The sequence below is a fragment of the Thalassophryne amazonica genome, chromosome 11 (genome assembly GCF_902500255.1).
Source record: "Thalassophryne amazonica chromosome 11, fThaAma1.1, whole genome shotgun sequence".
Lineage (NCBI taxonomy): Eukaryota > Metazoa > Chordata > Actinopteri > Batrachoidiformes > Batrachoididae > Thalassophryne > Thalassophryne amazonica.
The window spans coordinates 52,859,164-52,884,277 of NC_047113.1; the positions used below are offsets into that span (position 1 = coordinate 52,859,164).

Genomic DNA, 25,114 nt, shown 5'->3' on the forward strand with positions numbered 1-25,114 from the left:
TGGGAGCCGTAGCTTTAGATCTAAAGCAATAAGGAAGTCACAAAAACACCAAACCACTGACAGCAATACTGACCCAATTAAGTCTAGAAAACTAGAACTGACCAAGAGGGACTTAGAATGCGCTACTCTCATTGCCCATAGTCTATGATTCCAAACAAACTTCAAAGGGACTCACAGATGGACAGCTCAATGAGATATGTGAATAAATACTATTTAACTTCACAGGACACAGTGCCACTCAGTACTACTACAGACTTAACTGCTCAGGCTTGGCTTTAAAATATAAGCCAACAAATATTGCATGATGACAGGTAACATCCTGCTCTGCTTTTTCACCAGGAACAGGATGGTGATCCTGCATCTTCACAATGCAGTTGATAAAACGTGCCTCCTAACTGGCAAACAAAGCCACAGACACCTTGCTCTCACTCTGACAACAGATGAACAGCAGCAGGTGCCCAATGATTGTAACAAGTTTATGCATACATTCAGTGGACATTAAATACACCATTATCATAGTAAAAGCCCCACCCAACACACGCAATGAAACTAGACAAGCTGGAAAGAGCTGTGGTTGCCAAAGGGCTTATATGTAGCTTAGATACCTCACCTGTGAAAAGGAAGAAGATGAGGACCATAATCATTGTGTATCCAAAATAGAGGAAGGTGCTGGCTGCTCCAATTATTTGCAGCTTGGAAAAGAAGTAATGCACAGCATAGATAAATAGATACACTGCTGTGAATCCACTGGTCAGGAAAGAGCGCCACCACCAGTGATAATCCTGGAAAAAAAAAAAAAAACATATCGGGATCATGTAGCTAAAAGAAATCTGGATTGTGTTAAATACCACATAAAAAATACCTTAGGATGACTGACGTGATTTGGCACTATATAAATTATATGAACTGAATAAGTAATTTGTACTGATGCTGACAAGTCCAATTTTATTTATGAATAATATTGTAAGGTCAATAGCATATACACACACACACACACATAATGAATAAATGAATGAATTTATTCAGCACACAGTCTAAAACAACAAAAAAACAACTTACAATGAAGAAAATGGGTTAACTGTGTGTGTGTGTGTGTGTGTGTGTGTGTGTGCGCGCATACATATATACACATACATACACACAAGCAATTCAGCAGCATGGAAACGGCATTTCTGCTTGGGGTCATATCATTATCCACAGCTTACCATTTATGTCAGAGGAATGTGTTAAGAAGTTCTAGTATGCGTTACTTCAAGTGAAATTGTTTTAAAGCCCCCCCCAACAACAACCCTCAGTTAAAAAGTGAGAGAGAGCTAAAAACTCTCATTCAGGTACCTCAGCACACAGGTGGAAGTAGCAGAGCAGAATTGTGGCCTCGGAGCAAGTGATGAGTAGAATAATGAAAACCAGGAACAGAAAACCAAACATGTAGTACATCTGGTGCGACCTAAGACACAAACAACCCTTACTAATTATTAACGTGGAACAAGGCTCCAACTTGCTTACACAAGTACCTGCTCCTAACCCAATACAGGAATAACAGGATTCCTGTCTTCTTACCAAATGCTGTTGAGGATTAAAGAAGCTAGCTCGGATGAAAAATGCAACCAAAAGGAGGAATTCCACCCATAACGATACCAGGTATAGGCTTTGTAACGATATGTACTGCTCTGGGATCTGACGATGGATTTGGTTTTGTTCGCACTGGTTGCTCAATAGCCTGACAAAATCAGAATGAAAGTATGAAGTGGTTTTAGAGCACTAAAACACGTTTAGTTTCCTGCAGTGTCTATACATCGGGTTGCAAACATCTCAATTATACTTTTGCAGTAGTGAAACATAATGTCAATACAGACAAATTCCTAAACAAAGACCCAAAACTCACAGGTTTCTTGAATCCAAAGTAGGCTCCAATGAAAGTGAGGGGCACAGAAATTCCAAAACCACAGGGCTAAAATAGCAACTAGAGTGCCAAAGGGGGATTGCTGCAGAGGAACCCTCCACCCAGAGGATCAGGTTCATCATGAAGAAGTCTGCAAACACAATGCTAAGGGCCAGAAAAGGAAAGAGGACCAGGACAAGAAAACCAAAATATATAACAACATGAACATGACAGTCCAACAGCCTACAGAGTAAAACCTAACCTACCCTGGGCACAAGAGTGCCGTCAACAAGACGTTTGTCTTCCACTTCTCACCTTCCGAATGCTACAAACAGGTAGGACAAAGGAGAAAGAATAAGTCAAGTAAGAAGACTGGATGGAAAAGACTCCGCTTTGAATGAAGTTGGTCTTTACTTTTATAGAGTCGTGCAGATACATAGCCAGCAGGGGTGCCCAGCAGCACCCAGAGGACCACAGCACACGTCATAAGAGCACCTCTGTTGGCTGGCGACAAGAAGCCCAGACAGGCCAAGACTAGAGCAGACAAACAAGTCATCAATGCACTCAGTCGTACCTGCACAAATGCAAATTATGTACTGAAATATAAATACACACTGCTTTCCATAAGCCCTACTCATAGATGGATAGCAGTGCAGTCTCAATTAGTGGGCCGAGTAATCACCAACAAAAAAAAATAAAATAAAAGTGTGTGGTGGGGGGGGTGGAAATCAGGTGATAATTGTTTCCTTGGCTCACTGCATAAAGTATAATTCAACAATTCTTTATTTTATTTTTTTTTAAGGGAAACAGCATTTGCTTTGTGTGCATTCCGTGAAGACAGTAAGCGGTCTGTGGTCATTATGAACATTAGGTCACTTTATTGTCTGTGACTTTTAAATGTGGTCCACAGTGCCGCTTCATATAACACAGCTCTTACACAGCGTGATGAAGGTCATGATGAAGATCTGGGTGCCCTGACCAAGGAACACAGACAGTAGCATGCCTTTCCTGGGTGGACGGAATACATCTCCATGCACCTGCTTCCCACCCCGATCCTCCTGCGCATCCTCCTGTGAAGTCAGATTAAAAAAATAAATAATAAATAAAATGACAGCAACACATATCGCATACAAAAATGTATTAAGTAACAACTAATGATTAAGTAAAAGGCAAACCAACCACCAAGCAGTAATGCACATTCGAACAAGATAGTAAATCAATGTGAACTGAAAAGGTTTGGTTTAAAAGAGGCTGTGAGTTTTTGTGAAAGCTCTTCAGCCATTTTTAAAGTAAGCCCGGCTGTTTTGGAACTACATGAGAAATGAGCCACACCACAATTTACAGTTTCTGGTGATTATCACTTTAAACCACAAAGCCAAACACCGAATTAACACAAAAGGTTTGAAAACTGCTTTCAATAAGCTTACATATGGTTAGAGTGGTTTTTCCCTGGGATGATGGAAGCTTTATCAAGTCTGCCTGTGAAATGTAACAACATATTCAAATTTCTGGGTTGTCTGCAAGTGTGCTGTTGGCAAATAGTGCAGGATTTAAATACAATGGTGTCCAACCTATGAGCTGTTGCCACATCTGAATACTGAAACAACAAATTTATATATACATACACACACAGTAGGGAAAGTAAGTATTTCATACACTGTCAATTTTGCAAGTTTTCCCAACTACAAAGAACTGGAGGTCTAATTTTTTAATCGCAGGGTGCATTTCAACTATAAGAGAAAGAATCTAAAAAATAATAAAAAAAAAATCAGGAAAGCAAGTTGTATGATTTTTAAATAATTGATTGGCATTATTGCATGAAGTATTTGATCACCTACCAACCAACAAGAATTCTGTCTCACACAGACCCGTTAATTTTCTTTAAGAAGCCCTCCTGTTCCGCACTCTTTACCTGTATGAACTGCACCTGTTCGAACTCATTACTTGTATAAAAGACACCTGTCCACACACTCAATCACACTCCAACCTATCTCCCACAGCCAAGACCAAAGAGCTGTCTAAGGACACCAGGGACAAAATTGTAGACCTGCAGAAGGCTGGGATGGACGACAGGACAACAGGCAAGCAGCTTGGTAAGAAGGCAAAATAGAAAATGGAAGAAACACAAGATGACTGTCAAGCTTCCTTGGCCTGGGGCTCCATTTAAGATCTCAACTCGTGGGGTAAGGATGATTCTGAGAAATGTCAGGAATCAGCCCAGAACTACACAGGAGGACCTGGTCAATGACCTGAAGAGAGCTGGGACCACAGTCACAAAGAGTACATGAGTAACACACTACACCGTCTTGGTTTAAAATCCTGCAGGCATGCAAGGTCCCCCTGCTCACACCAGCAGATGTCCAGAGTCATTTGAAGTTCACCAGTGACCATCTGGATGATCCAGAGTAGGCATGGGGGTCATGTGGTCAGATGAGACCAAAATAGAGCTTTCTGTATCAACTCCACTCACTCCACTCGTGTTTAGAGGATGAGAACAACCTCCAGAACACCATCCCAACTGTGAAACATGGGGGTGTAAACATTTTTGGGGGTGCTTTTCTGCAAAGGAGACAGGACGACTGCACCGTATTGAAGGGAGGATGGATGGGGTCATGCCACCATCGACATTAACGCTTGTCCGATTGTCCAGGACAAGTGTAAAATGTGATCAGACAAGCAGTAGCTCTAATCGTTGTCCGACCGGACAAGTGGCTTTTTCTTTTGGTTTAAAACATTCAAATTCTTCTCGCACCTCGCGAGGGAAAGTGTCTTCAGTTTTTCCTGCCACTCTCCATGCAGCGGACAATCGGAAAACATGATAACACAGAGTTCTCCCCAAACAATGGAACAACAGCGCCGCACCCACAGTGTTCTGACAGCGCCGTCACATTCTGTCCTGCTATCAGGTAGTTTTTTAAAATACAGCCAGGCTGTTTGTGCTGCACTGGCCGCTCCCCCTCCCCCGCAAACAGAGAGCCGAGCAGCGCCGCAGCGGAAAAAAAAACTCCGTCAAAGTCTTCACATTAAAACGAGCTCCTTCTGCTTGTATAGCTCCAGAAATCATTTTATAGGTTTATTTTATAGTTGAAAGCCTTCATGTTTCCAAAGTTTGCTCAATACGGTGTGAGAGTGAAGAGTCTCGTTCCCTCACACAGAGCCAGAGAAAGAAAGAGACAGAGGAGAAAAGAGGAGAGAGAGAGGGAGGGAAGGAGAAGGAAAAAGTATTAGACGTAAAAAAGCAGCAAAACAATTTTAATTTCAATTTTCACCACAGCCTCAATTGAAACAGTAAAGTGCAAAAAACTGATCAGAAATATTTTTTTTCATCCAGGATTCATCTTTAAAAGAGCAGATTTACTCCTTTACTTCTTCCAGAATTTTTTTTTCATTTCTTTTTATTGTTTTTTATGCTACGAGCGACCACCAGATCAAATTACCTTGTATGTGAGAACTTACTTGGCAATAAATATGATTGATTTCACAATCAAATCAGTCCATATTTTTTTTTAAATAAGTATGCAATTCACTCAAAAATGTTGAAGAAAAAAAAAAAAAAAAAGCTTAAACTGTCAACATGACAGAAAAACTCTGCCTGGACTCTTACTGGACTAAGGTACAGTGTGGCCATTTTCAAAGAAGAGAGCAATGTTATGTCCATCAAATATTAATGTGTTTTTAAACTTTTCAATGTCATTTATTTTCTTAACATAGACAGAAAACACAAAAAAAGAACTTGCTATTACAACATAAGTGTACATTTTTTGTCTATTATTCTTGCTTTCAATGCATCTAAAACCAGTCAAAATGACTTGCAACGCACCGCCTGGGTGATAATTGCCAACAGCACCGCCATACTAAAAATTGCTGGGGAGAACCCTGTATCATGTGTGCATGAGACCACTGTATGGAGTGTGCGTTCGTAGATCTTCTTGCAAGATGCTGTAACGGGAAACATTAGATAACGAACATCACATCGATTAACGCTCTGTTGAAGAACATATTGAACAGAATGTCTTTTCTAAAACCTCCAAAACCGGGCCAGCTACCAGGGAAAACACCAAATGCAAAGCATCAACCCCAGCAAGTGTAGAGCTTCAAAGAAGAGGTATGAGAGAAAGGAAAGATGGACACAGTCTGTCGGGGTTTTCCTTAAATTGCGGACCAGTAAGGCATTTTTAAATGTTGTAAATAAAATAATTTGATTTATAAAATACATACTGGCAAGTGATCATACATTGAACAGTGATGAATTCAGAAAACACAGGAAAGAAGCAGATGCATATTGCCATTTACCAATTATTTAAATTTTTTTCCCCAATTATGAACAATGGCAGTAGAGAAACATTATGAGTATGTCTTGGTTAACGGATTAAAAGGCTAGAGGCTATGCATGCAATATGTGATAAAATTTATTTTTTGGAAATTCAATTTTACCACCCACACAGGAGAGAAGCAATTTATGAAAAAGTGTAATTTCAGTACTTCCACAGTAGTCATGCCCCCAGACAACCCTAGGTGACAGGCGCCATTGGTGCATGTATCACGTGCCTTTGGCACGCTTCACGCGGCTCGCGCCATGTCCGGACAACCAGCTTATCCTAGAAGACAAGTAAACTGCCAGGGTTACTTGTCCTATGGACAAAGTACTCTAAAAGCTTAATGTCAATGCCTGTCATGTATCACAAGCATTTTAGCAAACAACCTCCCTCAGTAAGAGCATTGAAGAGGGTTGCGGCTAGGTCTTCCAGCATGACAATGACCCGAAACACACAGCCAGGGAAACTAAGGAGTGGCTTCGTAAGAAGCATTTCAAGGTCCTGGAGTGGCTGAGCCAGTCTCCAGACGTTAACTCAATAGAAAATCTTTGAGGGAGCTCAAACTCAAATTGGAAAGCTGGGATGAAGATCTGTATGGAGAGTGGACCAAAATCCCTGCTGCAGTGCGCAAACATCAAGAACTACAGGAAAAGTCTGACCTCTGTAAGTGCAAACAAAGGTTTCTGTAACCAATATTAAGTTATGTTTTTCCTACTGTATCAAATACTTATTTCATGCAATAAAATGCAAATGATTAAAAAAAAATCATACGTGATTTTTCCGGATTTTTTTTTATTTTTTGTCTCTCAGTTGAAGTGTACCAACGACAAAACATACAAACCTCTCCATTCTTTGTAGGTGGGAAAACTTGCAAAATTGACAGTGTATCAAATACTTATTATCCCCATTTATTTTATTTGATGCACTGTCGAGACATATATACATGCATAAAAATCAGCCTTCTGTATATAAAAAGTAAACCCCTTTGGCTGCTTCCTTGTTTTCACTTGGGGTTGCCATAGCAAATCCAAGGCAGATTCTGCACGCTGAATAGAGTTTTATGCCGGATGCCTTTCCTGACGCAACTCCACATTACTTGGAGGAAAGTGGGCAGGGAAGAGGTTCGAACAGAGAACCTTCCACACTGAAGCCCAAGTGCACTAACCACTTGGCCACTCTCAGTGAAAACTAATCTTTACAACATGACAAATGAAATAAAAATTATAAGCCAAAATGATGGGTTGCATAAGTAATGGCAGCCTTTAGCATAACACAAACATATCACTTTTACCCCCAGTTTTCTTGAGATACTTTAAGTCAGGGGATGGATACATGAACATTACCAATTTAATGATTATGTCTGGATTTCAATTATATCAGTATTAAGAATCAAACAGCATGGTACTGTCTGATAAATCTGTTTCAAATAGGCAGCTCTCACAAATAGAGAAACTGTGCAACTTTTAAATGATGCATTGACCACAGTTTCATAGTGGGCTGGAAGAGAAGTATTTTTCATTCAACAAAACAGATCATATCAAGGCCTGCATCTCAGATGTACTTATTGGCAAATTGTAGCTGAACTTTCAGGTCTTCTTCATGAAGCTGTACAACTGGTGAAGCAAAATGTAAAACTTGCACTATGCACAATTTCTCCAATCCCAGACACAGAGGTCTATAATTTCTTCAGGGTTGTCTTGATGTCTTTCTCATTGGTCTCCTTCTTGCAGTTTTTGAGAACTGACCCAGATTTACCACACTGTACCATACTGCTTGTATTTCTTAACATGTAAATGAACCCCAAGACATATTCAGCAACTTGGAAATGTTTATGTATCCATCCCCTGACTTGTCTCAACAAAACTGGCCGTAAGTGATGATTTACTTTTGTCAGCAATTATTTACACAAACCTTCATTTTGAAATTTGTATTTTTATTTCATTTGGCATGCTGTAGAGATTAGTTTCTACTACTGGTTTAAAGAATACCATTTTAGTAATTTTTATAGGCATAAACTGTTACAATTACTATCTCACAACCCTTTTAAACCCCAATGCAAAATTGCATCACTGTCTCGCTAAGGCCGGTTTTCAAGCTCCTAAAAAGCTGTTATGTTGAAGATTGAGGCCCCACCTCAAAGAGAAAATGGCTAATTTGGAATCCTCAATAACACACATGCACACAAAAAGAAAGGAAAAAAGATTCATGCTGTCTGTACTCATTTTGTTTCTTCAACTTGGATTTTTCCAGAATCACATCATTGCACTACTGTGTTACATGTATGTATGCAATGGTGCTACAGCTGGTTGTTCAACATTGCTTTTACCTGGTCTACTTGGTTGTATCGTGCAATATCCTTGTGCAGGGTTCTCAGCATGATCATGGCAACCATCCCAGATAGGAAGAGAACAATGACCAAGGAGTTCATGATGCTACACAAACACAAAAGACAATGTAATAGAAAAATGAATAAATGCTTTTTAAACTCTCATGAACAGTCATAATGTAGAAAAACAAGATTTCTATAGATATTTGCAATTGTGCCAGTATATTAATGAAGAAATAAGTTTCCCTCTGGATGTGCAGGAACTGGTGCTCAAGGAAACACTAAATTCATACAGTGCAAAATCAAAAAAGGTCTAATATCTCGATAGTTTATAAGCAAAAACTCATTCAACACAATGTGAATATGAAAAGGGAAAAGGATGGCACCATTATAATGATTGATGAAGAATGGCGGGGTTAATGTACATCTGCATAGAAATGGACAAATTCACATTCCTGGAGAGAATTCAACTGGAAATGCTAAATCAGATTTTTTTTTTCTTTTTTTTTTTACTCCAAAGCAAAAGATTCATGGTAATGAGGAGGAGTTTAAGTGCTGGAGACAGTGTGGAAGCCAAAATGCCGATCACTGGCACATATTTTGAGACTGCCCAATAATAAAAAAATATTCTGGGAGGACCTACACAAAAATATGGAATCTCTATTTAGTGTTACAATACCTTTTGAAATTATTTCTTTAATTATGGGTAAGACTGAAATGCAATTGAACAATACTTATTTATATAGAACTTTTCTCCCTGAACCACCTAATCTTGGAAAATGGATAGATATTGTGAACAAAATATTCCAGATGGAAAGAATGACTTTTTTGCTCCGGTTACAGATGAACGAATGTTCAACGCTTTGGTCAAAATGGTTATTTTATATTTATGTTAACCAAAGGCAATATGCAGAAACCCTGAATGCACAAGACATGTCAGTATAAATAAAATGTATTTGGAATAGTAAGAATTTTTCTTTTCTTTTAATTTATATTTTAGACACGACAATTAACTCCCTTGGTGATTTCTGATTTTTGTCACAATGCATCCAATGTTCTAGTTTTTATTTATTTACTTTTTTAAAGTGTTGCGAATGGAATTGGCCACTGGTCACATACTAGTTCTGTGACCATGAGGGAATATCAGTGTATGTCTTGTAATTTTCCCAATGTTTCCAAATAAAAATTTGAAGAAGAAAAAAAAAAAAAAAAAGACAATGTAAAATGAAAAGCACCAAGTGAGCTACTGATCTGATGCCACGCAGTACGGAAAATCTCCTCATACCTAAACCACTGGATATTGGTGTGAGGCATGGACACCAAGATGTAATCCCACCTGGAGGCCCACTTGATTTTATTATTTTCCTGAAAACAATGCAAAAAAATATTGCAAACACTAACAATGTCTGGATGTGTTTATTTGCAGACAAGATTATGTTCATGCCATTTGGAAACTTACCTCAAAAGTCACAGAGTAAGAGTAAGTTATTTAACATCATTCTCAAATTCAACAGGAATCTCCACTGGGGTGCCTCCATCACAAGTTGGATGCGCCTCATCCACATGTTTGATGCTGTTGTAATCAAAACACAAACACTTGTTGACAATTAGCACATACATCCAGCCACTTGTTGACAATTAGTACATACATCCGGCTACTAATACAACCAATTCTGGAGTATGAACAAGTCAGCTGCAATATACTGAACCACATTATACCAAAAGCTAATTATAGTGTCACCTATCTGTATCCAACGTTGAGCATTTACCTCTTAGGCTCCAGAGTGGCACTGACTAGCCGAGCCCCGGTCCATCCTTCTAATTCTCCGCTGTGGTAAGTGATCCTGATGTCCACATGGTTGAAGACGTAAAATGTGTTCTTCTTGTTGAACTCGGCCTAGGCAGTTCAAATCATTGTTACAATCATCATACAAAGTGTCTTCCATGATCACTTCAAAATATTACTCTTCTGCTACGGACTTTGATTCAATAGACTAACTTACATTTCTGGTTTCTGTCCAAAATATTTCAGGTAGAGAATGGATCAGTGTCTATTCAGTTTTAGATTTGTAATATGGATTGATTTAAGAATTACAATTCCTCTGTATAAATTCACCAAAATAAATGCTTATCTTCAATTTTTGTGTAATTTCAAACCTTTTTCCTTATCTGATTATTTTCTCTATCTAGATGGATACAGACACAGATTTGTTTGATTCCCCATATCCAAAAGTCTACATTTTATTTATATTGCACTTTACATTCGATCATTTCCAAGTGCTACAGGTTAAAAACATTAAATGCTAGAATAAGAACATAAAACCATAAAATAACTACATGAAACATGGCAAAAACTTGAGGTAAAAATAAAGCAATTATTCGAGGTAAAAATGATAGGATCAATTATAAAAGGTCTAAGAAAAAGCTCTAATAAATAAATGGGTTTTCAGTCTTTGTTTAAAGAAATGTTCAGACTGTGGCATTCTCAGATGCTCAGGGAGAGCATTCCACAGACTGGGCGCAGAAAGCCTGGTCTCCTATGATCCGAAGCTTAGTCCTGGGTTTTTTTTTTAAATGTTAGCAGTTCCAGAGCGGAGGTTGCATGTGGCAGTTTGGGGGTTAAGGAGCTCCTTGAAGTAGGGAGGAGCATTACCATGGATGCAGTGATAAGTGAGGAGGGAAACCTTGTACTCAATCCTGAAGGGAAGGCAGGAAGCAAGTGGAGTGACTTAAGAATGGGGGCGATGTGATCGTATTTACGCATCCTCATCAGGATCCTAGTGGCACTATTTGGATGTACTTGAGCTTCTGAATGCTCTTGCTAGGGATCCCGATGCATTGCACTGCAATAGTCCAGCCTGGAGGAGACAAAGGAGTGGACGAGCCTTTCTGCATCTGCCAGAGTAAGTATGGCTCTGAGTTTGGCAATGTTCCTGAGGTGGTAGAAGGTCTTACACAGATGTTTGATGTAAGCCTCATATGACAGGTGATGGTCCATGCTAACACCCAGGTTGGTGACTAAAGTTGCAAGGGGCATGTCCTGGCCAGAGAAGGAAATGCTGGTTATGGAAGTTGACTGAACCTGGTGTGGGGTACTGACAAGGATGGCTTCCATCCTGGAGAAGTAGGGCTGAAACGATTAATCGAGTAACTTGAATAATTCAATTACAAAAAATGTTCGAGGCAAATTCTGTGCCTCGAAGCTTCGTTTAGCGTTGTAGTACATATGTCAGGCCTGTGTGTGGCGCTGCAACGGCCACAGAAAAAAAAAAGAAGACTGGAGCATAACAGCTAATCAAATAGCAACGATAGCTACCGCTTTCCAACGTGACAGAGTAAAATAAAGCCTTTTAAGAGAAAGATGGTCCACACTGATCATCTGAAATAGACTTACTGTGCATTTAAAGCGAAGCAGTGTGTTTGTGTATTTTTAAAAAACACACGGACCCAGTGACCAGCTACTGTCTCTCTCTACCCAGTGTGAGGGGCTCTCAGACCAGGCGAGTCACAGCTCTGTCCCCGGCTACATTGACAAACAGCAGAAGTCCACTCTTTCTTCTGTGTTTCCCTCAGACTCACACAGTCTTTGACTTTTTAATTTTTGCTTTTTTGGGCAACACACAACACTTCACAAACACGGTAACTTAAATAAAATAATAAAAAAAAAACAGGCTTGCATGTTCAACCTCCAGCTGAAATGCATCTGCTGAATTGCAGAGAAAGAGGGATAGAAAGAGAAAAAAAAAAAAAATCAGGGACCAGTCCATGAACCTTTATAAAAAAACAAAAAAAACAAAAAAAAAAACAAAAAAAAACAAAGATGCCCAAGAAAAAACAAAGCCACATCCCATCGCCATTTCAGCAAAATGTCAACACTTTGGCGCAGTGGCATTGTGCCATTGCTTAGGGAGAGCCCTGGACTATTGATGTTTAAAAATGCAGAAGTACTTTTTATCCGATTACTCGATTAATCGCCAGAATAATCGATAGAATACCCAATTAGTAAAATAATCGATAGCTGCAGCCCTAATGTTAAGCTGTAAGAAGTTATGCTTCATCCACGCCTTTATCCCCTCCAGGCAGGTGGCCAATGCACATGATGGCAAGGATGCAGAGTAAGTAGGATTGGTTCTGAGGTAGAGTTGCGTGTCATCAGCATAGCAATGGCATGATAATCCATGCCGTCTGATGACACAGCTGAGGGGGAGGATGTAGAGCATAGGTGTCAAATTGATTCCAGAAAGGGCCAAGAGAGTGCATTCCATCTGCTCAAAGTGATGCTAATTAGTGAAATCACCTGGTGCAGTGGGTGGTTACAAAGAAAACCTGCACCCTCTTGGCCCTTTCTGGAATCAGTTTGACACCTATTATGTAGAGTGTGAAAAGGGTAGGGCCAAAGACAAATCAGGCACTGCTGCATTCCAATGACATTAATGAAAAGGGTTAATGATTCTACAGTGACTGAAGAGTCAATCCTGCTATCAAACCCCATTGGGAGAGGGAGACAATCATTCAACTAAATTCTAAAAACTGATGTGCAAAAATCCAGTTAGTCAGCCAACAAAACTGATCACAAGACTGAACTTAGACTGAACCTATAAAGAAATCCCTTCCCATTCAGTTCCTTGTCATTTTACAGACAAAAAAAAATCTCATACAGCCCAAAGTCGGTAAGGTGCCCGTCAATGAGCGTGGTTGCTTCTTATGTTAATTACTGTATGTTATTTTTAAATGTAAAAGTACGTTGTAATACATAATGAGCACCAGAAAGTGCTATAAAAAAGGTTTTTTTTAATCATCATCATCAAGACAGAACAGAAGGCACAACAGAGAACATAAGGCAAATTATTATAAGAGGAAAATTCCAGCTCTGACATCTAAATACAACTTTACTGGACACAATGAGGGGAGAACTGAAAAGGCAACAAGGTATAGCTCAGAGTTACAAAGAAACAGTGTGTAGACTCTGTATGTCAAAGCAGGATCTCATTTAAATTTACTTTTTACTCTTGTTGTAAAGCACTCTGTCATGTTAGTACTACGGAAGTAACGGTAAATCTATTATGTAAATTTATTATCATTATGAGTGAATTATAAATTCAAACACGCAAAGAAAGACAACTCACATTGATGACACAAGCATCTTTAGCTCTGCCATCTGAGGTAACGAGACAGCCAATAGGGAAGCCTGGGTTGCAATACTTTTGACCATCCTCCACATCATAGCACCATGTCACTGGCATGTTGTCAATGATCCTGCAACAACCCCAAAAATGGCATGATGACTTTTTTTTTTATTTTGTACACTTTCACATGTTCCTTATTTCTTCAGTACTTTCAATTCTCAGTGAAACAAATACCCCGTAAATTAACACCACACATTTGAACAAATCGCTTCCTCACCAGTGATGCTGATAGTTAAGCTGCATTCCCATCTTGAGGAAATCCAATTTTGTTACATCGTCACGGTTATCTTTCTTGTATGATTTAGTGCACACTATTTGGCATTTCTGGTCTTTTTTGAAAGTGAACTGGAAAAAGACACAAGCAACATTACAGCAACAGAATACACAAGGGATGATGGACAGATATGCAATGTAAATATTTGTTCAGCGCTAACATTTTAACAATTAACTGAGCCAAGAAATTCAATGCCAACACACACCTTGTATGGTGATGACTCGATTCGTTCACCAAACAGCACTTGCCCAAGGTTCTCAGATGGCCTCATTTCTTTGCATCTTTGCAAAAGTCAAACCTGAAAGAATTCCCCAGCACAAGACAATGATTACTCAAGTAAAGACATTAAGACATGTATCACAAAAGAAGACATCAAATGTCACTTACACGTCATACTCATAAGGCAGCACTGACTCCACTGTGTCCAAGCGGTTCACAAAAAGCTGAATTTCTGTCTGTATAAATACATAAACAAGTAAAATTGTAATAAACTAAAACAGTTCATCTGTCAGCTAAAACCTGCTAAAATAAACAAGAATACAGTTGCATGCAAAAGTTTGGGCACCCCTGATCATTTTCATAATTTTCCTTTATAAATCATTGGTTGTCTGGATCAGAAATTTCAGTAAATATATCATATAGCAGACAAACATACTGATATTTGAAAAGTGAAATGAAGTTTCTAGTATTTACGGAAAGTATGCAATAATTATTTAAACAAAAATGGGCATGTGCATAAATTTGGGCACACATCATTTTATTGATTTGAACACAAGCACTAATTACTGGAACACAAAATTGGTTTGGTAAGCTCATTGACCCTTGACCTCCTTACACAGGTGAATCCAATCATGAGAAAGGGTATTTAAGGTGATTAATTGCAAATGTTTCCCCTCATTGCATCTCTTCTAATGAGTGGAAACATGGGAGCATTTAAACAACTATCAAATGACCTGAAAACAAAGATTGTTCAACATCATGGCTTAGGGGAAGGATACAAAAAGCTATCTCAGAGATTTCTGCGGTCAGTTTCCACTGTGAGAGCATAGTGAGGAAATGGAAGACCGCAGGCACAGTACTAGTTAAGGCCCGAAGTGAAAGGCCAAAAAAAATCTCAGATAAGCTGATGCTAAGGATGGCGAGAACAGTCATAGTCAATCCATACACCTGCTCCAAAGACCTACAACATGATATTGCTGCAGATAGTGTCTCTGTGCATTGTTCAACTATACAGCACACTTTGCACAAAGAGATGCTGTATGATGCTGTAATGCAGAGGAAGCCTTTTCTGCGTACACGCCACAAACAGAGTCACATGAAGTATGCTAAAGCACATTTGGACATAAATTGAGTTATTCGGACATAAGGGGCGCTTGCATGGCTGAAAAAGAACACAGCATTCCAAGAAAAATGCTTGCTACTACAGTAAAATTTGGAGGTGGTTCCATCATGCTGTGAGGCCAGTGCAGGTACTGGCAATCTTGTTAAAGTTGAGGGTCACATGGATTCCAGTCAATATCAGCAAATTCTTGAGAACAATGTTCATGAATCAGTAACAAAGCTGACGTTGCGTCAGGGCTGGATCTTTCAACAAGACGACCCTAAACACTGCTCAAAAATCTACTAAGGCATTCATGCAGAGGAACAAGTACAACATTCTAGAACGGCCATCTCAGTCCCCAGACCTGAATATTATTGAAAATCTGTGGTGTAATTTTAAGTGGGCTGTCCAGGCTCAGAAACCAACAAACCTGAATGAACTGGAGATGTCTTATAAAGAAGAATGGTCCAAAATACCTTCAACCAGAATCCAGACTCTCATTGGAAGCTACAGGAAGGGTTTAGACGCTGTTATTTCTGCAAAAGGAGGATCTACCAAACACTGATTTTTTTTTCTGTTGGGGTGCCCAAATTTATGCACCTGCCTAATTTTGTTTAAAGAATTATTGCACTTTCTGTGAATCCTATAAACTTAATTTCACTTCTCAAATACCACTGTTTGTCTGCTATATGATATACTTAAGGGTCATTCCATATGAAATGAGCCAAATTGAGAACATCTTCCAGTTTTATCATCTCAGAATTGCTTTGTTTTTTATATTTTGTGGTATGAGGTGTAAGATGAAGATTGCACTTCGTTCCAGTTAAATATCTCCACCCATTCCGATTTTATAGGCTGTTGAAAAAGGGGGCATGGCAACGTTAACCTTTTGTTATTGGTTGTAAGCATTTTTAAAAGGCTCTAACTCAAAAACTAAAGATATCAATTTGATTTTTTCAGAATGTATTAACTCTGTCTTAAACACTCAAAAAATGATTTTTACAAACATTAACCCTCCACTAGCCACACAGGATCAGGGTGAAAATTGAAATTTTAACGGTACTGAAGCAAAATCAGCCGAATATAGGCTCAATTTTCTCACATACCATTGAAGATAGTGCTTTGCTTTTAGTTTTCTGGAAAGCACATGCCAGGGGCTTCCAAAGGAAGTGAACTCCAGACTGATGCTGTTATTTATTTCAGAGCAATGTTAACCCTTTCAGCCTTGGTTGCCGGGTGGGGCACTTTTGGACCCCTTTTTTCACCATGTGGGTATCTTCTGATTTTCAAAAACTTTGTATCATCTAAAAGCTCTTGATATGTGCTGCTAGAAAAATTACCCACTGATATAAAACAAACACCCCTACACATAGAATTAAAGCCCTCTTTTCAGGGTATATCCCACTTTTTGCACATATTTTAATGTACAGTCGTATGTACATAAATGTACACAATACATAGGAGTTATGGTGCATAGTTACCTAAAATACATAAATAATACATGTACAACAGCTCTTTCATTTTTTTTTTAAATATAAAATATGTAAACCTTGAACTAACTAATTATGTTAACATCCTAATGCATTCTGTTATTCACAATCAACTTGTACCTCTGGTTCTGGACAAAAAAAAGCCCACAATTTTGCCAGGCTACTCTGTAAATATTGACTTCTACTCTGTTGCCAACTTCAGGCTGTCAAACCATGCCTGCACTCTGGAAGCTTCTTGACTAGATAAAACATAGTTCCTTCCAAGTCCAGTGGTGTCTGGAGCATCCATCAAGAGAATGTGAGTCAAAGGTACCCAGCATTCGTCCACCCTACGAGGCCAGTGGAAATTTGAGGCTGGTCCATTTGGGTTGCATAAATGAAACTTTGACATCGTCATTCTCTTGAGATTGCTCAATGATATTTGCCAACCACCAATGGCCATACAAGCAGGCCACATAATGACCAGGGATACAGTCTGCCAGTTTTAGAGGCTCAGGTATAGGGGTACCGCACTCAAATCCGACCTCCTCTTCACCCGACAAACGTTTGACGAGAATGGTACCATTCCTAGTTACACTGAAACAGTGGTTATCCTGGTACCCAGAACTTTCTTAGCCCCCTCAAATCTCTTCAGCTGCTGCTTTGAGTGCTTCTGAACATCCTCACTCTCAACAAAAATTGTCTCAACCCCCTTGATATTTGCGTGAGCCCACTCAAATAAGTCATGGGGAGTAAGAATATGACCTGAAGCAACTGCTTTCATACTGTGCCTGGCTGCCTCCTGCTTGATTGTGCCCCCTATTCCATCGCAAGAACTCTTTCCATGAGAAGTGGCAAAAAAATGCCATTCTGCTTCCATGACAAAGTCTTCCTTGTGATGGAGAAGGTTGCAAAAGTTCTTGAAATTTTTATATTGGGAGGCTGCCCCATCGCTGAAGTAATATGCTTTGCTTAAAGTTGTCGGGATACCTGTTTTGATCAGGGGCACAACCTGAGTGAGGAAATAATGAACTGCAATTGTGTCGTGTTCCAAGTGATTGCTGATTACACATATGCTTCGACAATGCAGGGAATCATTCATCTTGTAGTACACAGTAAAGGGATGCAGGGTTGCTTGGGAATTATCCCAATGGTAACCCTGTGCTACATCCTGTACTACAAACGAGTAATTCTCAGCAAAGTCAAGCAGAATGATGCATTCATCTTCCCCACGTTAGTTTTTAGCTTTTCCAGAAAAGCCCCCTGATTCTTAGCAATAAAGTGATGGGTGGTTAGTTTATCAACCATGGAAGCCAACTTCTCAGTGTAGGCCTGACAATCAAGAACATGCTCTACAATAGTTCTGTCAATGGTAACCCATTGCTTGAATCTAATTTCCTCAAGCCCTGCCACAGCCAACCGTTCCTCTAGAAAAGAGACAAGTGCCTCATTTCCCGGACATAGCTCACATCGGTGAAGCATGCAAGTTTTTGACTGCACTGAACAGACCATCTTTGACATCAACTCATGATAATCAATTTTATCACCTGGCAAGCTTGCTAACATTAATTTGACATTTTGGTGTATAGTACAAACACATGGTTGATTCTTTAACTACGGGCACTATTGGCCTTGTAAATGTAATTTCCACCACACCATTGCCTTACAATATAAAGCGTCTTGGGGCAACTGTTTGTTGTGATTTGGCGCTATATACATGTGCTCTGATGTCACTGTTTATCTCCATAGAAACTACCCAAACAATCTTTCATACAAACTGTTTAGGGACATTACAGTGTTGTGGTGGAAATTACGGCAATAGTGTGGGACAACTACATTGTTTTAAAAAAAAAAGTAAAATCACAACAGTTGTATGACATTGAATACCCCAATTATGTTTTGATTATTTTACTGATATTTTATTCAGAGATATTTTAAAACATTAGAAAAAACGTTTCTTTAGCATTCATTTATCATTGAAGATCAAACGTCTGGGTGTGGGACAAGCACAAAACGACAATATTTGCATATAATGATGCTGAAAAAAGGTGAAAACGTCATCATAGACTACTAGAACAAATTTCTTAACACACTTTCATTGTAAAGATAACTATAAAAGTGTGAAATTTCCCCTTTTTTCTGTTTTTCATACAATATGATCAAAGGACATAAGTGCCCGTAGTCTAAGAATCACCCACATACCGAGTGGTTCCCCTTTGCACCAACAGTAACACATTGCTTGGGTCTCAATTCACAAAATTTGGACAAGTCTATCATCAGGGTACTGCTTTTTAAATTGAATGTACAATTAATTTAAGTTCAACAAAATAAGTCTTTTCTGCACCCGCTGCTTCTCCCCATTCAAATCTTTCACATTTACAAAATCTTTTGCCCCTGGTAGCATTCTAGTAAATTGGTCATTTTCATAGAAAGCCAAGACCTTGTTAATTGTTTCTAAAGCTATTTGCTGACTGCCAGTTTTATTGACTACTCCATGAAACAGGGGCACATGTAAGCAGTTGTATCTTTACTCTTGTTGATGCAGCATCCACTTTCATCTTTAGCTCATCCAAGAAGATGTCAGTCCCTGCATACACACGGCCTTTGCCATTTAAAAATGAAGCAACATTTTCAACACCGTCACAGACTATCAAATGTGGGAAAGTGCCTGAAAAGAAGGACATTCCGAGGGAGGCATGGGTATGGTTTAACAGTTTTGCAAACCTGTGTATTGTGTACATTTATGTACATATTACTGTACATTAGAATATATGCAAAAAGTGTGATATACCCTGAAAAGAGGACTTTAATTCTATGTGTAGGGGTGTTTGTTTATATCACTGTGTAATTTTTTCTAGCAGCACATAAAAAGCTTTTAGATGATACAAAGTTTTTGAAAATCAGAAGATACCCACATGGTGAAAAAGAGGGTCCAAAAGTGCCCCGCCCAGCAACCAAGGCTGAAAAGGGTTAACATTGCTCTGAAATAAATAACAGCATCAGTCTGGAGTTCACTTCCTTTAGAAGCCCCTGGCATGTGCTTTCCAGAAAACTAAAAGCAAAGCACTATCTTCAATGGTATGTGAGAAAATTGAGCCTATATTCGGCTGATTTCACTGGTCAACAACAAATTTGTTGTCTGCGTTTTTTCAGCTGATTTAGGACGAATCTGATGCGCTGAATCCAAAAATCACATTGGTTTTGCTCAATCAGGTCACGTTTTTGAGTTATGGCCACATGTCGTTTTTTACGTTTTTGTTCACATGTACGCATGTGTTTCTGTGCATGTGGGATAGTAGGGACCGTGCTCAGCATTACACGAAGAAGGACTGGCATGTGCGGGAGGAATTGGTGCCTTGCAAAGAAAGGAACGTCATCAACGACCCTCTGATGGACAGAGACAGAATACTCTTCCCACCGCTGCACATCAAACTCGGCTTAATCAAGCAGTTCACCAAGGCTCTGGACAAGGATGGTGACTTTCACTTACTTGTGCCAGGCTTTTCCAGGATTGACCATGGAGAAGTTGAAAGCTGGCATCTTTAATGGTCCTCAGATCGGTAAGCTCATCAGAGATCCAGAGTTCGAAAACTCAATGAACGAAGTGGAACTGGAAGCGTGGAAGGCATTTGTTCTGGTAGAAAAGAGCTTTCTTCGCAACAATAAGGCCAGAAACTACGCAGAACTTGTCAACAACATGCTGACTGCTTTCAGAAACCTGGACTGCAACATGAGCGTCAAGATGCACTACCTATTTTCACATATGGACCGGTTTCCTGAGAACCTGGGTTCAATGAGTGACGAGCAGGGGGAGAGATTCCATCAGGACATGAAAGAGACGGAGACCAGGTATCAGGGTCGCTGGGACGCAGTCATGATGCCGCTCAGTATTCCAGGAGATCGAATAAACGGAAGTTCAACCCCTGAAGTTTGAGCAATGGTGAAGCAACATGCAATTTACGTGTACTTACCTTTATCATTGCCCACCATTCAGTTTACAGTAATCGATGTTTCTATCAGGTAATAAATATATGTTGTTGGAAAAACATTTCTCTTAAAAACATATTTAGGATGGTATGTGTTGACAAAATCAGCTGATAATGCCACAAAAATGTAATCGATTGTCACAAGATCTGATTTTTTTTTCAAATCAACTTTGCACAAAAACCTGACCTTATGGAGAAAAACGGATGCCATTTCCTGATTCAGCAGTGCAAAAATACCCTAAATCAGTTGTAGAAATCTAGTCAACATTCAAAAACTAAAAAATTGTCGCCCAGTGTTTTGCTTCAGTACCGTTCAAATTTCAATTTTCACCCTGATCCTGTGTGGCCAGTGGAGGGTTAATGTTTGTAAAAATCCTTTTTTCTGAGAGTTTAAGACAGAGTTAATACATTCTGAAAAAATCAAATTGATATCTTATTTAGTTTTTGAGTTAGAGCCTCTTAAAAATGCTTACAAACCAATAACAAAGGGTTAACGTTGCCATGCCCCCTTTTTCAGCAGCCTATAAAATCGGAATGGGTGGAGATATTTAACTGGAACGAAGTGCAATCTTCATCTTACACCTCATACCACAAAATATAAAAAACAGAGCAATTATGAGACCATGAAACTGGAAGCCTTGGTCTTTTCATATGGAATGACCCTTAACTGAAATTGCTGATCCACACAACCAATGATTTATAAAGGAAAATCATTAGGGGTTGCCAAATTTTTACATACAACTGTACATGTATACCTGGTACCAGGTTTAGTTTGAGAGCATTGGTGTAATAATTTGATTCTGTCTGTGCCACTATAATGTAAACAGCTGTGTTCATGTGACAAATTGCACTACGCACTTATTGCACATACTTCATTCAAACCCTCCCATGTCTCCATTTTTGCTCACAGAGTAAACAACAATCCAACATTGTGATGACATTGTAAGTTCACATTTTCATCATAAAACTACCCCAAAAAGCTAAGACTAATCTAAACATGCTCTAAAAAGGCTATGAAAATGTGAGCTTGGAATATAAACAGCACGCATTTATCACACTGTTACAATCGAGATAAGACAATGGCAGTTCCTGAACTTAAGATGACGTTTTATTGCCAAATCAAATAGCCAATCATGGTCAAAATTTGTGAAATGGGAGACCACCCTGCTCAGAGTGCCACTGTGGACCGACATCTCTGCTATTTTGGCATTGTGGGATGCTTTCCCCACGCCGCTCGGCGTGCCGCTCTCGGAGAGACAACACACAGACTGTGTCTCTTCCCAGATAGATCTCTTTCAGTGCAGCTTCTTGTTCTGACTTTAACTTTCCTCCCAGGCAAAATTAGAATTTTTTTTTTTTTTACACATTTTACAAACTTCGTGTCTTGACAGTAGCAAGGCTCCCATTTTGACTTACATGTGAATTGGTCTGTAATTCATGCAGCTACAGTTTGTCCACAGTAGGTTCTGTGATGAATGATGTGTGCAAAACTAAATCATCGGTCTTATCAGTTTCACGGTGCAGCAAAGTACAGAAGAGTTGGGAGGGAGAGGAAGTCTTTCAACTGTAAATGGTAATCAAAATATTCCAATCGTATCTTTCTGAATTCTTCCACATCAAACTCCATTGTGTCAATGTTTACAATGCTCACAAATTTAAGTTCCTTAAATATTTATTACGGCCACTCTTAAAACTTCAGTTCTCGTTATAATTTTATTACTGGTAAATTTTAGAATGAATTTAGATGAGATATACTCATTATCTCATAGGAATATATCACAATTATCTGGGAACTACTTTTTGCGCAGGAATTCATCAAGCACATCGGCCGCGGGCGCGTACTAACACAGAATCCCCAGAAACTGTGGAAAGTTGTTCGGCCATAACGACAGCGTCCGTCCACTTTTAGCTTGTCATAAGCTAAGCTAGTGGCGCTCGTGAGTGTGCTGGGAGACTTGTCAGGATTGAGGGAACGATGAATGCAGCAATGTACAGAGACATCCTGAATGAAAACCTGCTCCAAAGCCCTCGACCTCAGACTGGGGCAATAGTAGTTTTTCAGGAGCACAATGACCCTAAGCACACAGCTAAGATATCAAAGGAGTGGCTTCAGGACAACTCCGTGAATGTCCTGGAGTGGCCCAGCCAGAGCCCAGACTTGAATCCGATTTAACATCACTGGAGAGATCTGAAAATGGCTGTGCACCGACGCTCCCCATCCAACTTGATGGAGCTTGAGATGTGCTGCAAAAAGGAATGGGCAAAACTTCCCCAAGAGTTCTGAGCTCTTCACACCAGACATGCTCACGTACCACAGTAGTGGCAACTCACGACAACTGTAGACACGATCTGTCAATTGTTTCACTGTCTTACTAATGAATATTTTACGTTTTTAACCGGGAAAATAGTGTACATCTCAGTTCATTTTCAGGAAATGACAGTAAATAAAGCACAAAATCAACTAAAGCATCACAACATATTCGGAGATATGGTTCCAGGCAATAGTCGGGCCCTACGGAAAGTCCTAGCTAGCTAGCCAGGGCGAGCGAGCCGATAAATGTTTACAAATTTGTTAATCTCACAATATCCTGAAAACATACAATATTACAAAGTAAGTGTGTGAATAATTATTTTTACAATACCTGGCATTCTTCACCTCCTTTACCTGCTTCACAAAAACTCACTGGTGCTAAACCCGGAAGATAAAATGCCGAGCACAAACAGAAATAGCATACTAGCACATAAACCAATAGGAAACCAAAGTGTATCCGTCTCTTCATTTTAACACGGACAATATAGAACGCCGCTTCGTTTTCGTGGGTCAAAAAAAATGTTTCTTCTATGAGAAAGCTTCTTGGCCGACAAACCACCCGTTTCCACTTCAGACGCCGTGGATGGCTGACGTGTTTGGCGCATAACCAAGGAAGAAGTCAATCAAGGTGGAGACAAGCACACACTGGAAGTTAATTAATTTATCCTTCAAAATAACAGTGGGCCGTGCCATGAGCAGCAAGGCTTCATCAAATCGCATCATGTGTTCTTTTATTTTGAAAAGTAAAAGTCATTTCCGTTGTGACAAACTAAATAAGTAATGCTGACGTACATACCTCTATAAAAGATCAATATTTTTTATTATAAATCATGCAAGCTAAAGTCATTATCAAACTAAAAATCTGCCGTAAACCTCAAAGACAAATTACAAGATAATGGCACCACGCTAAAGAAGAGAAAGGAGTTAAAGGAAGCGAGAAGACAACGTGGACTGGACGGACTAGAAAAACTTGAATTGTGATGCAAATATTTGTCGCTGCTGAAACGAAGACAGTCTCCCCCAAGCAAACCTAAAAAGTCTTCACATAAATATTTGCAAAAAAAAAAAAAGATAATGTGTTTGTGATGATTTTGTGTTTTATTTATTAGTATTATTATACTGTTTTGTATGATAAAGTGACACGATCTCAGCAAAATACTCACAAAATACAATACAATAAATAAACACAGCAATTGTGAGTGAGCTGAGTCGAGATTCTTGAACCAACAGGGCTGGGCAACGCATTTGTTTTCCCTTATCCGCTTAACTTTAGGCTCTAGTGTACAATGGAACATCTGAAAATTTACAAAACTTTAAGCACAACTGACCCCCACCCCCCTTTGGTATCCCTGTTACTTGGAATCACCAGCTGGGATTTGGCACAAGTTTTGGGTGCCCTTTCCTGACACAACTCCTGTTCTACACATAGAAACAAGCTCACTTTTCCTGGTGTTCTGAAGCATCTCCCAGGCAAGTACTAATCACAGCCTACTTCACTTCTGAAATCTGACGGGATTTGGTGTGCTCAGTGGAGCACGTGTGCTTCATGCACAACTGAAATGAACCTTCAAATTTAGCCAGTCTGTGATGTCATTGCCATAAATCAACACGTTTCGATAATATGGGAGCAAAACTTCCCTGTAGGCACTACATACACACACATAAGAGAACCCAGGAGCCAATACTGAACAATTCGAACAGAACTACTTACATACTTTGAAATTATTTTGCAAACAGATAATTACAACTGTCACTGTAGTTACGAATGAAATACTTTATGAAAACAATCATGAAATGGGCCCAGGAAGCACCAGTTGCAAAGACTTGGACTTTCATTCTCCTGCAAATGTATCGGCTTTGCCGAAAATCTCCCAGGTGTCGCTCAAACTTAGGCGTAGCTGTTCCCAGGCATCTTTCAAACTTAGAGGCAGAGAGATGCCTTATATCAGCTCATTCTGATTGCAATTACTTAAATGTGTTTTCAATCATTTTCCCCATTTTACCTCCAGTGCCAGAATAATAAACCTGATTCATATGTCATAT

At 39.3% G+C, this 25,114-nt stretch overlaps 1 protein-coding gene across 1 annotated transcript in view; it reads right to left on the minus strand.

Moving 5' to 3' along the window:
- Positions 1 to 23,707, minus strand: part of LOC117520354 (transmembrane 9 superfamily member 2) — a 30,927-nt gene extending 7,220 nt beyond the window's left edge. The window contains 24 exon segments of the mRNA XM_034181682.1: positions 611 to 782; positions 1,336 to 1,447; positions 1,561 to 1,586; positions 1,589 to 1,720; positions 1,886 to 1,942; positions 1,944 to 1,979; positions 1,981 to 2,047; positions 2,149 to 2,198; positions 2,200 to 2,207; positions 2,297 to 2,416; positions 2,820 to 2,952; positions 3,310 to 3,315; positions 3,317 to 3,361; positions 8,525 to 8,630; positions 9,810 to 9,889; positions 9,984 to 10,015; positions 10,018 to 10,097; positions 10,294 to 10,421; positions 13,651 to 13,780; positions 13,928 to 14,055; positions 14,190 to 14,254; positions 14,257 to 14,282; positions 14,372 to 14,439; positions 23,403 to 23,707. Coding sequence (XP_034037573.1) covers positions 611 to 782; positions 1,336 to 1,447; positions 1,561 to 1,586; positions 1,589 to 1,720; positions 1,886 to 1,942; positions 1,944 to 1,979; positions 1,981 to 2,047; positions 2,149 to 2,198; positions 2,200 to 2,207; positions 2,297 to 2,416; positions 2,820 to 2,952; positions 3,310 to 3,315; positions 3,317 to 3,361; positions 8,525 to 8,630; positions 9,810 to 9,889; positions 9,984 to 10,015; positions 10,018 to 10,097; positions 10,294 to 10,421; positions 13,651 to 13,780; positions 13,928 to 14,055; positions 14,190 to 14,254; positions 14,257 to 14,282; positions 14,372 to 14,439; positions 23,403 to 23,540 — 1,945 coding nt within the window. The 5' untranslated portion in view covers positions 23,541 to 23,707.
- Positions 23,708 to 25,114: the final 1,407 nt, after the last annotated feature.